General features: G+C 36.5%; 1 protein-coding gene across 2 annotated transcripts; it reads right to left on the bottom strand.

Annotated features, from left to right (window-relative positions):
- Nucleotides 1-414: 414 nt before the first annotated feature.
- LOC103715402 (protein kinase PINOID 2-like) lies at nt 415-6,397 on the bottom strand. Of its 2 annotated transcripts, none has more exons than XM_008803017.6 (3): nt 6,105-6,397; nt 2,663-4,487; nt 415-1,423 (listed from the first exon to the last, which is right to left on the bottom strand). In XM_008803017.6, the coding sequence occupies exons 2-3, from the start codon at nt 4,297-4,299 to the stop codon at nt 577-579; spliced, it is 2,484 nt and encodes an 827-aa protein (XP_008801239.4). In that variant the 5' UTR covers nt 4,300-4,487; nt 6,105-6,397; the 3' UTR covers nt 415-576. The 2 variants fall into 2 exon arrangements, with proteins under 2 accessions (XP_008801239.4, XP_017700262.4); XM_017844773.5 differs by having other exon boundaries at nt 2,663-4,531; nt 6,105-6,267.
- Nucleotides 6,398-15,850: the final 9,453 nt, after the last annotated feature.

Genomic DNA, 15,850 nt, shown 5'->3' with positions numbered 1-15,850 from the left:
ATGAAGCAACCACATCCTGAAATATTTTAGAATACCAAACCTTCTTTTCTTATTCTTCTATTGTTCTTCTCTGCCATTGGATTCTACCATTTAGACATTGACCATAAAGCAACATCAAGTGGGAGCTCCACAGCTACTGTGGAAGATGGAGATAAATACAGGTGATGGGACCATCTGAATTGGTTGACAGAAAGGTGAAAGCCCGCATAACTTACATCTGATTACGGTTTGTCAATTCTCTGCACGAGAGACATCCGTTATAAGGATGTCCCAAAGCTAAGAGGAAAAAATTTCACAAGAAGCTCTATTCCACAGTTAATATTGAACTTCCTTTCTCATGAAATCGATCAGCCAATATGCTACACTATTAATCTTTCTGTTGCCATTGAGGAAGATCCAGGCTCAGCATAAGAATTGCTTTCAATTCTTTCTACCACCTATATTAGGATAAAAGCTTACTTCAAAGATGATGTACATTTATATGAACAGCTATCAGTTACAATACAGGAAGGTGGGGGAGAGCAGGCATGCACCTATTAGCCGACCAAGATCTTTCTCCCAACACCAGAATTTGTGCTAAAATAACTCAAACTCAATATCCTCTCCAAAATTAAGACATCTACCTTCCTTTTTCCTGCCCATCTCCAATGAAGTACCAGGAAAATAGCATCGTGGTGTCTCTGGTGGCGTTGCACAACGGATCAGTGCCCAATTTATTCCCTCAAAGAAAGGGTGCCGCTTCATCTCCGCTGCCCCCTTGACAGATCCAAGCCTGTTTTCTGGCTCCTTTATCAGCAACCCTCTGATCAAGTCCCTTGCATGAAAACTAACAGCTGGGCTCTTAGGGAACTTTAGGCTCTGATTGACCACATTGACCAAGGTTTCTTCATTACCTGATCCTTTGAAGGGTGTCCTGCCAAAGAGCAATTCAAATAGAAATATCCCAAAGGTCCACCAATCCACAGAACTCCCATGTCCATCTGCTTTAATTATCTCAGGAGCCAGATACTCGTGTGTCCCAACAAAAGAGTTGGAACGTGCATCAGTAGGCTCCACAACAAGCTGAGGAATTGGGCTAGCTCGGTCGGCCATATCAGACTTCAGCTTCTGGGTTTTCTTCATGTTGGGAGATACCAAACGAGGTGTGAAGCATGATGCATGAACCCAAGATGGCTGAAGGCAGAGTGGTTCAGTGCAGCCGGATTCAGCACGAGGTCCTGATTGCTTCTTCACGGGTTCAAATGCTCCCGATGAAGATCTGAGAATCATGGGACTCACTGCGCACCTTAGGGACAGGTCAAAATCCGAGAGCATAATGTGGCCATCTTCTCGAACTAGAATGTTTTCTGGTTTGAGATCTCGGTACACCACCCCTAGCATGTGCAAGTATTCAAGAGCAAGGAGTACTTCTGCTGCATAAAACCTGCAGCAATGATAGAAAAACCATTATTCTGTACAATTAACAGCAAAAACTTGAGTAACCAAACACAATAGAAGTATACATGTATTCAAAATTAAAATGTGAAGATCTATGCTGAAATACTGCACCAAAACAGATGCTCAAGTCTTTACTATTTTTCATGCACAACCACTAATAAAGAGGCACCAGAACTGATGTAGGTTTCCAGGTCGGCAGATTATAATAAAGTCCAGTTTTTCATGACTGTTTTAAAGTATTCAACAAACCCACAAATTAACTAAAGTCATTTCTTACTAAGCAATTAATGATTAGTGTTTTATTTTCAATGTCTTTTTTATTCATGCTATGTTTTATGAATATTAAATCGTAGCCTTTAAATTAAAGAGGTGCAACAATGATATTTATCATGTTAACTGGTTCATCAGGTAAAAAGGGAAAAAGAAAAGAAGTGGTGAGAAATGGATCAGCAACTGGGTGCCTTTTACAGGAATCATTCAATTAAAGTTCCACTGCCCACATTTCTAAGAAAACCATAACCTGTTTTGGATTAATCCGGTTAAATTTTGAGCCAACTGGGAGCAGCCAAAACTGCAAGAGGTCTTTATCTTACTCCAGTCTCTTGTTAAAGTAAGAGATGTGCTGGAAAAACTAAATATTTCAAAAGACACAATGCTCATCGGTCATGATTTCATGCCCCTGAGTGATTTCTTTCAAGAAGTAGAAAAATATAAAAAAATATAGTTTACATCAGTTTACTCGATAAATATTGCTGGTTTCTTAGCAATGAATTTAGTTTGTAAAATAACAGCCCAAATATAGAACAATCAAAAGGATGGATATAGATAGAATAGGCTCTACATTCTGCTAAGAATACTAAAAAATGTTCCGAACTGATTAACTTAAACATGGTACTTTATCAACGTTTAAACAGAAACAAATGTCGTTCAAATTTCATTAGAATACTAAAAATTCTAGACAAAGGTTGAAAAGAGTCAAATTGCTGATTTAAGTAACATCTAAAATATGTTTTTTTCATAAACAAAAGACAAGTATTAAGGAACAGAAGAACCTGACCCTGCTTTTAAGTTTCTCAATGCAATTAATTTTTCAAAAACATGTCCTATTCTTCACGCTATAAGTCTTTGGACCAACACTTAGATTGATAAACTTGGGTTCATGCCAAATTCTGAATGAAATTTTGAAAAGTAGATTTTCATGGATTATTGTAAATCTGGAAACTACCTAACTGCTGATTCAGGAAAACTTTTGCCAGGTTGCTTCTGCCGGAGGACATGCAAATCCCCAGCTGGACAGTACTCCATTACCAAACATGAGAGATTTTCTGTTGTAAAATGGGTGTAGAGTGTTGGAAGAAACGGATGATCCAGCATCTGCAGAATCTCTCTTTCAGTCTGTGCCCTCAACATCTTCTTTCTACTCGCCAAGAAATCAACATCCATGACTTTCAAGGCAAATAAGCATCCCGAGCCATTTAGCTCAGCAAGATAAACAGTTCCAATATCTCCAGAACCAAGTCTTCTGAGAAGTTCAAAGTTCTTCAATCCAATGCTTCCCTGTTGCACCAGGACATGGCGGATAGCTTCCCATCTCACATCCATAGACATGTGAGGCCTATTGCAGTGACTGCTAGAGCTACTCTGGCTGCTTCCATCACTGATGATTGTGCTGCTGCCATAATTGCCTATGCTACCCTTTGAGCCACTCTTTGAGCTTTGGGAAAGCTGTCCCTTCTCTCTTGATTTTGAACTTCCACTCTTGGAGCATTGGGAAAGTTGTCCCTTTTCTTTTGATTTTGAACTTTCAGTCATCTTTATGGTCACACTTCTAGAACCACTAGAGCTTGCTAGACTAAAATTAGCACTTTTACCCCCGTCTTTGTTTTGGTTCCAGAACATTACATCAGGACTCCTTCTGCAAGATGTAGGAGAAATAGACTCATTCTTGCAACTCAATTTAGGTTTAGGAGTAATTGAACCAATTTTATTAACTTCAGTAGATCTACTAAAGCTCCCAGGAGCAGATACTGGTTCCTGCTTTACTTGCCTTCTAGAGCATCCGTTGTCTCTAAATAATGGCTTGATCAGGTGAGGACTCCAGATATGCTTGCTTGATTCAGCAAAAGTCTGATGACCAGATACAGAGGTTTCAACATTTACTTCTTTTATTCTTGACTTCACAGTAGATGAATCATTTTTAGCTTTAGCTGATCCAGGAGACAACACATCCTTGATTCTTGTCTTCCCGAGCTTTGGTTTTGAAGTTGCATTATGTGATGAAGAAACCACCTTTTTACATGATAGATCCACATTGCATCGTTTAGTAACATTTTTAGATGAATTTGTGGTATTTTTCACAGGCATAAGGGATGTTTCCACCAAATTTGTTTTCTCAACTTCTTGTGAAAGACCAGGCTTGCTAGCTTCAATTACCACTGATGCATATAGCCTTTGAATTTTTCCAGCTTCAGAGACGCTGGATAAGCCTAGTGGCTTGGATGACCTCTTTAGAGCAGCCATCTCTGATGCTTGAGAAATGCATAACTTTCTTAGTGCCTGTTTCAGGGTTACAGAATCAGAATTTCCAATTCCTGATGCTTGAGACAAGCCAACTTTCTTCTGCAGCAAGTCCACACCCTTGGGATGAGAAGATTTCAAAACCCTAGGAGTGGTTCTGAGATCAATTGCCTCAATAAATCGGTTGATGTTGTCTTCAACAGGAAAAACATGAGACTTTCCATCCCTTTCACCTACTTTCAACTTAATATGTAATAGATTTGGTTGATTAAAATGATGAACCAGGTCAAATTCTTCTTTCAATTCAATAATCTCGGAAGTATCAGCATCTGAGCCCATTTCCATGATTAGTAATTATCAAGCTCAACTAGCTTCAAAGCAGAACTAACCCATCTCTGGCAAAGCAATTTGAGAATATTGAAGCACTAAAGTGTAAAAGAAAATGCATATGTTTGTCTGTATCTTCAAGCTTGTTGATTCCAAGATCTGAAAGGTCTTTGCATAATTAATTCTGCCCAGATCAATAGCCAAACCTGGCACAATCAGCAAATTATGTTATATTACACAATGTGATAGCCTGCATTAAAAATTTACAGATAATCAGACTCACAGCAGTGGGGGAAAGATGTAAATGCAAGATGTATATGATTCAACGAATGATCCTGAAAATGATTCAACTGTAATTTTCCACAAAGCAAGCTCCTAAATGATAAGTTGATATTCTTGTAACAGTTATAAGGTCAAAGGGAGTCAACTAGATCTCAAAGAGTCAACCCATATCAACTCATGACTCGGTAATCTATGATTCGAAAAGTAAATCGAATCAAACTCACAACTGAAGAGTTACATGCTTTCTGATCAACCAACTACTTTATAAGTACTAGGAAATTAAAAAGGTAGTTGCTTATAATGAAATGAATGAAGGACTATGAATTTTAAATTTTGCATTCTGAAATAGACAATGTATAAACCAAGGTATGCCATACTGTACCGAACCTGACAGCTTGAGACGTACTATATCGTACCGGTTTGATACCGATATGCAATATGGGAGACGTACCGACACTCAGTACACCGAACTGACTCCCATACCAGACATACTGACAAAGTAACAAGATGGCACTGGTATAGAGCCCGGTACCAGACGGCGTACCATGGTATATATCCTACTCTTCAAAGAAAAGAATTGATTCTAAAGCTCAACTTGAGATATAAAAATTGGCAATGGATAACTGCCCAAGCTAGATATCACTATGATGCAAAGTCTCGCCCTTCTACATTAATTTACAACATGAAGTGAATAATTCCCTCATGAAAAATATATGTAGTTTTGAAGCATAAAAAATCGTACCAGAGGGCTAAAAAAGCACAAAATGTAGATGGTGAGACATGAAAAAAGCTAAAAATTTTGGTCATATTTGATTTCTTGAAGTTTGAACAGGGAACAAGTGTCCTTCAAATCCTAAGAGCTATCAATCCTAGCACCTCTGAAGTTAAGTCAACCCAGAAAATTGTAAACAACCGAACCAATCTTCTAGACATTTGAGATATTAACGGCTAAAATTACAAAATTTTGGTCTTAGTTGAAGATAGAATTGAATAGTTGTACTTATAGTGAATGCATTTCTGTACTAACTCATGATACAGCTGCACTTTAAAACATTATAAATAGCAAATGTTCAGGACTACTACAGTCAGCATATATTTGCGCTCCACAAATTCAACCAATATAAAGATAATGCAGCTAATACTGGAAAGAAAGATTTTCCTCTGCAAATGCAATTCAGTAAGATTGTGTGAGCAGCTGATTGATTTATTACAAACAACACAACTGGTTAAAATTGCAGACTCTTGATTTAGATTTTCTAAAACCAAGAAAAAAAAATCAAGAAGTTACTATCAGGATTAGGTGTAAAAAAAAGACGGGGGTGAAAACTGTGAAAGAAAGGCAGAAGAATTGAAATCATACTCTGCACTAAATTCGATAGAGGAACATTCTTTTCATCAATTATACAGCAAAAGCGATGCTCAAATAGAAGGTTAATAAAACATGGATAAGAATGGCAGGGAACTAAGACAATTCCAGCATAGATGTCAGCATTTGGAGGACTAAAGAAGAACCTTAAGCGAGGGTTGAAAGGGAGCCATACCGGAAACAAGCTCGCCGCTACGGAGATCGAATCGGATCTGAAGACCGGTTGGAAGAGCAGCGAGAGATGGGAGAAGGGAGAAGTTATTAGGGTTAGGGCTGGGAGGGGGAGGGGGAGGGGGAGGGGAAGCGGAGGAGGCGGTGGAGGAATGCAGCTCACGGGTAGCGGCGTGGGTTCCGCCGAATAAACCAATAAATTGGAGGAAAAATAGAAGGAGAGAATGAAATAAATTAAAATTGGCGGAACAAACAAAAAGAGGTGGATCGATCTGGTGGATCCACGTCAGTTTCCGTGCAATCACCGGACAGCGAAACAGACTATAATGGACGCTGATTTTCTGAAAGTTACGCCATGTGAGACTGTCACATTCATCACTATTACTATTTTAAAAATAAAACTATCATTATTATCATTATCATAATCATTATTATTATTATTATTATAAATATTTCATTTTATTACTATTGCGGCTATTATTATTACTATTATTTTTTATTATTTTGGGGTGAATACCCTTCCGGTAGCTCCATGGCTCTATTAAAACCATATTTATAGTTCTTACAAATTTGATATTGTTTTATTTTTTTTTTTTACAATATTTTCATTCTGTTGTCGCCGACATTATCTTCTGTTAGAAGAAATATTAAGCATCTCGACTCAAATTAGACCAACCTTCTTTACCTCAATATAAATTGAGATGAACAACTTTGGTAAAAGTCAAGAAACCAATCTGTATGTGTTAATAAAGATCAGTAGTTATGGCAACATTGCTGTCAAAATATGATTAGCATGATCACTATCGTATGCTACTCGCACAAAATGTTTTCCACGTTGTAAATATGCTGTTGACCGTTATCTTGCAATTAAAATACGTCGCGCCAAATCAGGTAAAAAACCGGTAGACTACCCTATAAAAAAGAGTAGTCCAGGAGTCCTCAGATAAGCTTATTCAAAGAACTCTACCTAGCAAAGATTTCTTCCTCCCACACTATTGTTTCACTATCGTGACTTAAGCATTAGAGAGTTCCTCGCGGAAAATCTTCTAGCAATGAAACATTTTGTAGGTTGTCTCTGGAGGAGACCAGTTCTTTCACACCTCGGCCAACCCATCAGTTCATTTCTCACCAACCTCAGAGCCATCCAACCTATGCTCAGACCACGGTCTGGAATTCTACATCAATAGATTGGCACTAGAGGGAGGGCCCCAGCTATACCGATACCAAATGAAAGGAGGAATACAAATATGAAGTCGAGAAGGACTCACGGTGCATCTCATGCCTCATAGCGCCATGCTCCTACCTCACAAGGATCATTGCAGAGTCTGGAACATGCTCCACCGATACAACCCCTTGCATTTGTGAACACTGAGTAGTTCAATTTACTCGTACAACAGGTGCAGGCCTTGACCGCAAAAGTTCAGGGCTTACAACAAACAATAGCACGGCCGAAACCAGTCTGACCAGAACCTATGCAACCTAGTTACTACCCCCAACAACCAACACGCCACACGTGCTAGACTTGCCATCATTCTTGATGCCAAAGCCTGAAGCGATCTTCCCAGAGTTGGCACACCCAAAGAAGTTCTAGTCAAAATGGAAAACGACATACTCCAAGCCCTCATTCCGACAAGGATTCTACTTCCCCTCTCGTCTCCTCGTCATATGGAGCCCCTACCTTAGCGGGACGCTGACCTCGATAGAAAAATCAAGAAGATGGGCTGTCATCTTCAAGCCCTTAGAGGACAAACTTCGAGGGCAAATAACGACCTCAATTTCTCCATAGAACCTCTCTTTTTTGTGCAAATCATGGAGAAACCAATCCCACCTTGGTTCAAGATGCCTCAAGTGGAGCCATATGATAGCATCTTGGATCTTTTGGACCAATTGGAGAGCTTCAAAGCTCTCATGATGGTGCATGGAGCCACCGATGCCATACTTTGTAAGGCTTTTCTTACAACTCTTTGCAAAGCGGCTCGATTTTGGTTATCAGGGCTTCGACCTAGATCTATCCATCCCTTCGAGTAGCTCGAACGTCTTTACACGACGCACATCATCTCCAGCCGAAGACAGCATTGTGGTTCTGATGCATTGCTCGATTTTAAGTAGAGAGAGAGTCCCTCAAGAGATTATGTCAATCGCTTCAACACGGCGACATCAAAATGAAGGGCGGTTTACAACCGTCTCATTTTCTCTTCTCTTTGGAGAAGCGTTTCTCCATCGACTTCATCGAAATATTAGCACGAGAAAAAAAATATGCCAATGCAGAGAAAGCCATGGCCTCCAATCATGTGTCTATTGGGGGAAGACTTCCCAGAGGAGGCAAAGGGGATGCGTAGAGCTTTCACGAGGTGCATTGAGGAGTACTTCACTTCGAGGCAAAAAGAGCTCACGCGCCCCAAGAGTCCTTCTTAGAAGTTTGAAAAGTATACTCCACTTACTGCACCAAGGCCTCAGATCCTCATGGAGATCGAAGGCTGAGCTTACCTGCATCCTTTGCATCGAATGAAAGCTTCGGCAAGAAAAAAGGATAAGAAGAAGTATTGTCATTTCCATCGAGACTATGGGCATGACACCGAGGAGTGCATCCAACTCAAGATTGAAATTGAGGCACTCATCTGACATGGATGACTGAACTGATATGTACATGCTCGACGTGATCGAGAAGGGCTTGCCTCAGCTTCTGATCTGCCACCCCCAAAGCCAATTGATAATCGTCCAATAGTAGCGGTTATTAACAGATTGCTGGTGGTCTTGCCGAGGTTCCAAGCACCTCGGACAACCTTTGGCCTCCCATGCTCTTGGTTGTGAACTTTTTTTTACCAAATCACTATTAGTATAAGATTTTTCAAGAAGGCCATTTATAATCTCAGTAAAGTGAGTAAACATATCAGTAATAAATTCAATTGATTTCATTTTAAATAGTTCATATTTACGCACAAGCACAAGCATATTGATTTTAGATATCTTAACTTGGCTAGTGCCTTCATAAGTTACCTCCAGCCTATTTCAAATCTCTTTAGCAAAATTACAAGTTGAAATACGATTGAACTCACTAGCAACCAAAGAGCAATATAAAATATTCATGACTTTAGCATTTAGCTAAGTCATTTTTTTATCAAAAATATTCCATTTTCTTTCGGGCTTGGAAAGAGACACACCATCTATAACTTTAGTGGGTATGTGAGGACCATTAGTTATAACACTCTACATGTCATGATCTAATGCTTGTACAAAAACATGCATGTGTGCTTTTCAATATATATAACTTGTGCCATTAAAAAGAGAAGGTCAATTAATGGACTGTCCCTCGGCAAGAGAGGTTTCAATTGGAGCTGCTATAAATCTTTAATTCTTGACTGTTAGATTAAAAGGAGATAGAATACCGAAGCTCTGATAGCACTTGTTGCCCAGCTATGCAACCCAAGAGGAGGGATGACTTGGATTTTTCAAAAAAAATAAACTAAAGTGTAGTGGAATGAAGATTTAATAAGTGCGATTGGAAATATGAGCTATAAGCAAGCAAGAATGCAAGAGAATGAAGCACACAAAATAATCACCATAAATACAAAATTTTATAGTGGTTCAGTGCCAACTCTGCACCTACATCCACTCCACAAGACACCTTTCTTGAAAATTTCTACTATAATCTCTCTAAGATTATAACACGATTGTTTTGATTGGGCTCACAACCAACCTAGTTGATTTTTTCTGGAAATCAACCAAAACCACCACCAAGCCTTTTCTAGGCTTAATACAATCCAATTTCAGATTTGGATGGACCTTTTTCTCAATTTTCAATTTCCAAAACTTATTACAACAAAGTATGAGAAAGATATGTAACAAAAAAAATTATAGCTCCTTAAAGACAAATAGACAAAGAATTAATGGAGCTCTAGCAACAGTTGGTTGGTCTTGAATAATCTTGAATGCTCTTCACCAACTCTCTCTTAACAGTGAAAGATGTGATCTTTAAGCTTTTAATGAATGTACTTGAATATATTCTTTCTTCTCTTTATACTATCAAAGAGTGGTTGGAAGATATTTCTAGCCATTAGACGGCTGAAAAAAGTCATTGTGAAACAAAAATGGTCATTCTAATTTATAGAAAAGCTAGCCATTACCATTGTGAGGCGCAAACAGGTCGACTTGACTTCTTCAGGAGTCGACTCATGATCTTCAAGGGTCAACTCGTGATTGCACTTAGTTTTGTTGCACTCTATCTTTGGCATGTAGTCATCATGGGATTGACTCTTCTCTATTTTAGGGTCGACTCATCTATTGACAGAGGCTACTCATTGTCCTCTAGGGTCAATTCATTAGCATACTGGATTTGGCTTCTTTTTGTCTTCTATTGGCGGCCATTCTATAGTCGACTCATTTGCTTTTAGGGTTGACTCATTTTCTTTTAGTGTCAACTCTTGTTCAATAGGAGTCAAGCTCATAAATTTTATGGTTCAACTCACCAGTATGCTAAATTTGAACTACTCTCTATCTTTTGTTTGAGATTGTTTTGGGGTTGACTCATGTGATCCAGGAGTCAACTTGTGAAAGCACGGATTTTCACTACTCTCTGTCTGTCTTCTGAAACTATTCTGAGATCAACTCATTTGATTCAAGGGTCGACTTGTGAAAGCATGCCCAAATGCCAAATTCGACTTGTGTATATCCTGAGGTTAACTCGTGAAAGCATTCCTAAATGCCAAAGTCGACTCGTGTATATCCTGGGGTTGACTCTTGAAACTACCTAAAGATTTCTATCTTTGTCTATGGATGTTCACGGGTCAGCTCATAGTGTTCCTAGGGCTGACTCCTCTTGTGCAGAATTCCATAATTCTGAGTTTCAATCTTCCACAACGAGAGTTATGGATTGACTTATTAGCCTTTTGAGAGCATTCTAGTACATTTCAAGCAAGTGATTAGTAGAATTCTTACTCGAATATTTTGTATCATCAAAATCAAATCTTTTAAGTCAAAAGTTAAGAAATTGATGTGGCTCAAATCTGACCTCCAATCACAAGCTAACACATGGCACTAAAGGGAAAAGCATGTTGCCCAACTATGCAGCCCAAGAGGGGGGAAGTGAATTAGATTTTTCAAAAATTTTAACTAAATACAGTGGAATTAAATGCTTAATAGATGAATATTGATTTCAACAAATGAGTACTTAAGTAAATATGCAAAAAATTAATGCAAGTAAAAAAAGCAATGCAAACACAGAATTTATAGTGGTTTGGTACCAATTCTACACCTACGCTTACTCTCCAAGACTTTCTTCTTAGAAATTGTCTTCTTAGAAATTTTACTATAATCTATAACTCATATTATAACATAGTTGCTTTATGGGTTCATAACTAAATCTAGTTAATTTTTTTAGGCAATCAACCAAAACATTCAAGCAATTATTTTAATCGTAAAGACTTCAGCGAGCATCAAACTATAAGATAGTGGAGGCTTTGTCCTTGAAACAACTTCATGCATCCTCTGAATTATCAGAGCTAAAAGGTTTATGGGGATCTCTTTGTTGATGTGGAACATTAAGCATAGCTCTGGCTCTGACACAATGTCAAACCTCTCAGACTTTGGATACAATATCAAGTTGATTATGTGATGTTGCAGCCTCTTCTCCGCACTAAGTAGGCTTCCTTCAATCTTAGCATTTTTATTCATTTCTTCTTTTTCCAGAATGCACTATAAGGTAGAGAGTAGATTCTCAACCTTGTCCATGAGAGCACCTTGGTTGGGCATCTGAAGAACTCACTTGAGCACATCATAATTCAATTCAATACCCACATTTTTACAATAGAGGAAACGCTTTCCAATCCAAACCTAATATTTTGATAGAATTCTCGAACGAAGTCTGGGTAGATGGGTCACTTGAGCCTGCAGAAATACCCTCATCCTTAGATTCTGATAAGCTCTCCTATAGTGAAGCCCTCATTTTCCAAAAATTGAATATCGATGTTTCTCCCAAAAGTGATTTTTTGAGTAAAGAAGGGTATTATGCTTGGAATCCTTGCGGAGGAGGCTGACACGTGGAGAAGAGAAGAACAATCCTCTGACTACTGCTCAATTGGAGACTTTCATCTTGCCTTGTTCTGCTTCAAACCTCTTTCTTCTCTAAGGAAACATCTTTCTCGGGGCCATTGAGAAATTAAGGGTGACAAACTTCGGTGAAGGGAAGAGAGCAGACAAATCCCAGAGAAGATGAAGAAGATTTGCACAAAAAATAACTAACGAGAAGGGAAATTTTGAAGCGATCAAGAGAGGAAAGAGAAAGGTTGGCTTTGACTAATGAGATCAAGTCTTGCAAGTGTCGACCTGGGAGGTTGACCGCCGTCTTAGAGTTGACTTGTCATTATGCATGAGTCAGCTCTCCAACAGCCTACAGAGCTTTAAATTAACTTTCGAGTCAATACAAAGCTCCCCCTTATTCCTAGGGTCGGCTCCTCATGATCCAAAGTCGACTCCTCAAATTAAGTGTCAACTCACAAGAGAAAAGAATTCAAAATTTTCAATGAATGGCAATTGAAATTGAATTAACATAAAAAGATAAACAGGAGTTTAATAGAAGGATTTCAATAGAAGGGAGGGCAAACTCCTAGTTCATTCCTAATAAAAAAAGAATGTCTTCATATAGAGGTTTTGTAAATATGTCAGCAAATTGTTTTTCTAAAACATACAAATTTAATCATTACATCATTATTTTACACATGGTCTCTTACAAAATGATATCTTATTTCAATGTGCTTTGTTCTTGAGTATTGTATTGGATTTTTGGTTAAATTAATTGCACTTGTATTATCATATTTTATAGTTGTTTTATTAAGTTTAATGCCATAATTCTCAAGTTATTGCTTAATCTAGAAGATTTGAGCACAACAATTTTTGGTTGCTATGTATTCAGCTTCAGCTATAGACAAAGCTACCAAATTTTATTTCTTGTTAAACTAGGAGATTAAGTTAATTTCTAAGAATTGGTAAGTTCCACTGGTGCTTTTTTATCAATTTTACAACCAGCAAAATTAGCATCTGAATATCCAATTAGGTTTATTGATCATTGTTTTGAGTACCATAATCCTATGTTATGTGTTCCATTTAAATATCTAACTATTTTTTAATAGCAATTAAGTGTAATTCTTTAAGATTAGATTGATATCTAGCACATATACAAACACTAAACATAATATCAGGTCTACTTGCAATTAAATATAATAAAGATCCTATCATGCCTCTATAAAATTTTAAATCAATACTTTTACCATGCTCATCTTTATCTAATTTATGAGACGGGCACAGAGGGGTACCGATATTATTTGCATTCTCCATGCCAAATTTCTTCAAAATTTGTGTACTTGCTTTGGCAAATAAAGATCTCATCTCATGTTTGCTTGATTTGGAGACCCAAAAAAATTGTAAGTTCACCCATCATGCTCATCTCGAATTCTTCTTGCATGAGCTTAACAAAATTTTGACATAAAACTTCATTAGTTACTCCAAATATAATGTCATCAACATAAATTTGGACAATTAAGGTATCATTATCTTTTTTTTATAAACAAAGTTTTATCTATATTTTTTCCGAACAATTATTTTCTAAAAAAAATTGCTTAGTCTTTCATACTAAGTTCTATAAGCTTACTTTAAACCATACAAAGCCTTATTTACTTCAAATAAATGATTTGGAAATTTATGAATTTCAAAACTAGGCAGTTGTTCCACATAAACTTTCTCAGCAATAAAACCATTCAAAAAGGCACTCTTAGCATTCATTTAAAAAATTTAAAGTTCATATAGAAAGCAAATGCAATTAATAATCTAATAGCTTCTAGTCTTTCTATAGGTACAAAAATTTTATCAAAATCAATACCTTCTTCTTGATTATATTCTTTAGCAAACAATCTAGATTTATTTCTTATTACATTTTTATTTTTATTTTTATTTAGTTTGTTTCTATAGACCTGTTTTGTTCTTATTACTAGATAATCCTTGGGTGTACTTACAAGTTTCTAGATATTATTTCTTTCAAATTGGTTAAGTTCTTCTTGCATAGCATTTAGCCAATTACGATCTTTTTTAGGTTCTTCTATTGATTTGGATTCAATTTGGGAAACAAAAACTAAATGATTGCATGTATATCTAGTAGATGATCTAGTTCTTACCCCATGTAAAGGATCATCAATAATAAGTTCTTTAGGTGACTATGAACATATCTCTATTTTCTAGATAAGTAATGTCTACATTGAGATTGTTGTTGTGGTTGATCCTCTTCTTCTTGATTATCAATATCTTTTTCTTCATGGTTCATTGTATCTTGTATGGATATGTCCTTCAAGGTGAGGTCCTTCATATCTTGATCTGCATCATCATCAAAACTCTTTTTCCTTCTTGAAAAAAAAGTCATTAGCTCATCAAATATAACATAAATGGACTCCTCAACTACTAAGGTTCTTTTATTTAATACTCTATATGCTTTGCAAGATGAAGAGTATCCTAAAATATGACTTCATCTGATTTGGCATTTTTTTAAAATTATCATTTTTATTATTAAGCACAAAATTTTTACACCCAAAAATATGAAAATATCTAATTTTAGGTTTTCTATTTTTTCAAAGCTCATAAGGTATTTTCTTCAACAACCGTCTAATAGAAACTCTGTTTAAAATGTGACAAGCTGTATTGAATGCCTTAGCCCAAAAGTATTTTGGTAGAAGGCTTGCACACAACATAATCCTAGCCATTTCTTCAGAATTTTTTCTTTCTTTCAACCATCCAATTTTGTTGAAATATCCTAGGTGCAAAGTAATTATGTTCAATTTTATTTTCATTACAAAATCTTTCAAAACCATGATTTTTCAAATTCAATTCTATGATCACCTACTATCTTAAGAGCATGTAAGCCTTTTTCATTTAAATTTTTTATATAATTTTGAAAAAATAAAAAATGCTTTATTTTAATGTGAAAGAAATAACACCCATATAAATCTGAAAAAAATCATCAATTATAATAAAACCAAAAGTTTTTGTTGGTCCAAGTAAATTTATATGCAAAAGTTCTAATGGCTTAGAAGTTAAAACCATGTTCTTAGATTTAAATAAAAATCAAATCTATCTTTTTAGTTGGCATGCATCCCAAATTTTATTTTTTTCAAAACCTAATTTTGGTATACCTATAACTAGATCTTTTTGGATAATTTTGAAATCAGATCCATACTTACATAAGCTAATCTAGAATGCCATAATCAACAAGTCTCACTGATTTTGGCATTCATGGCTACCAAGTATTGCATGTTTTTTAATGAATAAATGGTCAATATTAACCTAGTATACATTACCATACCTATGCCCAGTAAACTTAATGTCATTATCATTGGAACTAGACACAAAGTATATAGATGACTCAAAAATGACTTTAAAGCCTTTATCACATAATTGACTAATATTTAAAAATTTATTCTTAAGACCACCTATTAATAAAATATTTTCAATAAATAAAGAGGGAGTGATACAAATTTTACTAACTCCAATGTTCTTTTCTTTGTGTTGTCGCCAAAGGTGACCACCCCTCCTTATTTTCTTTCAAGAAAAATAAATTAAAATTCATCCCTTGTCATGTGTCTAGAACACCACTGTCTAAGTACCATTTTCTGTTTGCTCCATGGGCTGTTAAACACACCTGCATCACAGAATTTAAACTTTTGTTTTAGGTACCCAAACTCTCTTGAGTCCTTACAGATTAGCTATAATGGT

The sequence above is a fragment of the Phoenix dactylifera genome, chromosome 12, assembly GCF_051530095.1.
Source record: "Phoenix dactylifera cultivar Ajwa chromosome 12, Ajwa_hap1_PhDact_Kaust_v1.1, whole genome shotgun sequence".
Lineage (NCBI taxonomy): Eukaryota > Viridiplantae > Streptophyta > Magnoliopsida > Arecales > Arecaceae > Phoenix > Phoenix dactylifera.
The sequence above is the reverse complement of the archived record's forward strand: the minus strand, read 5'-3'. Positions and strand labels throughout refer to the sequence as shown.

What these genes read in the sequence shown, in the direction of transcription:
- LOC103715402 (XM_008803017.6), bottom strand. Translation starts at nt 4,299, where the DNA reads ATGGAAATGGGCTCAGATGCTGATACTTCCGAGATTATTGAATTGAAA. An exon ending in TTTCCTGAATCAGCAGTTAG is followed by an intron (nt 1,424 to 2,662) that starts GTAGTTTCCAGA and finishes TCATTGCTGCAG; the next exon opens with GTTTTATGCAGCAGAAGTAC.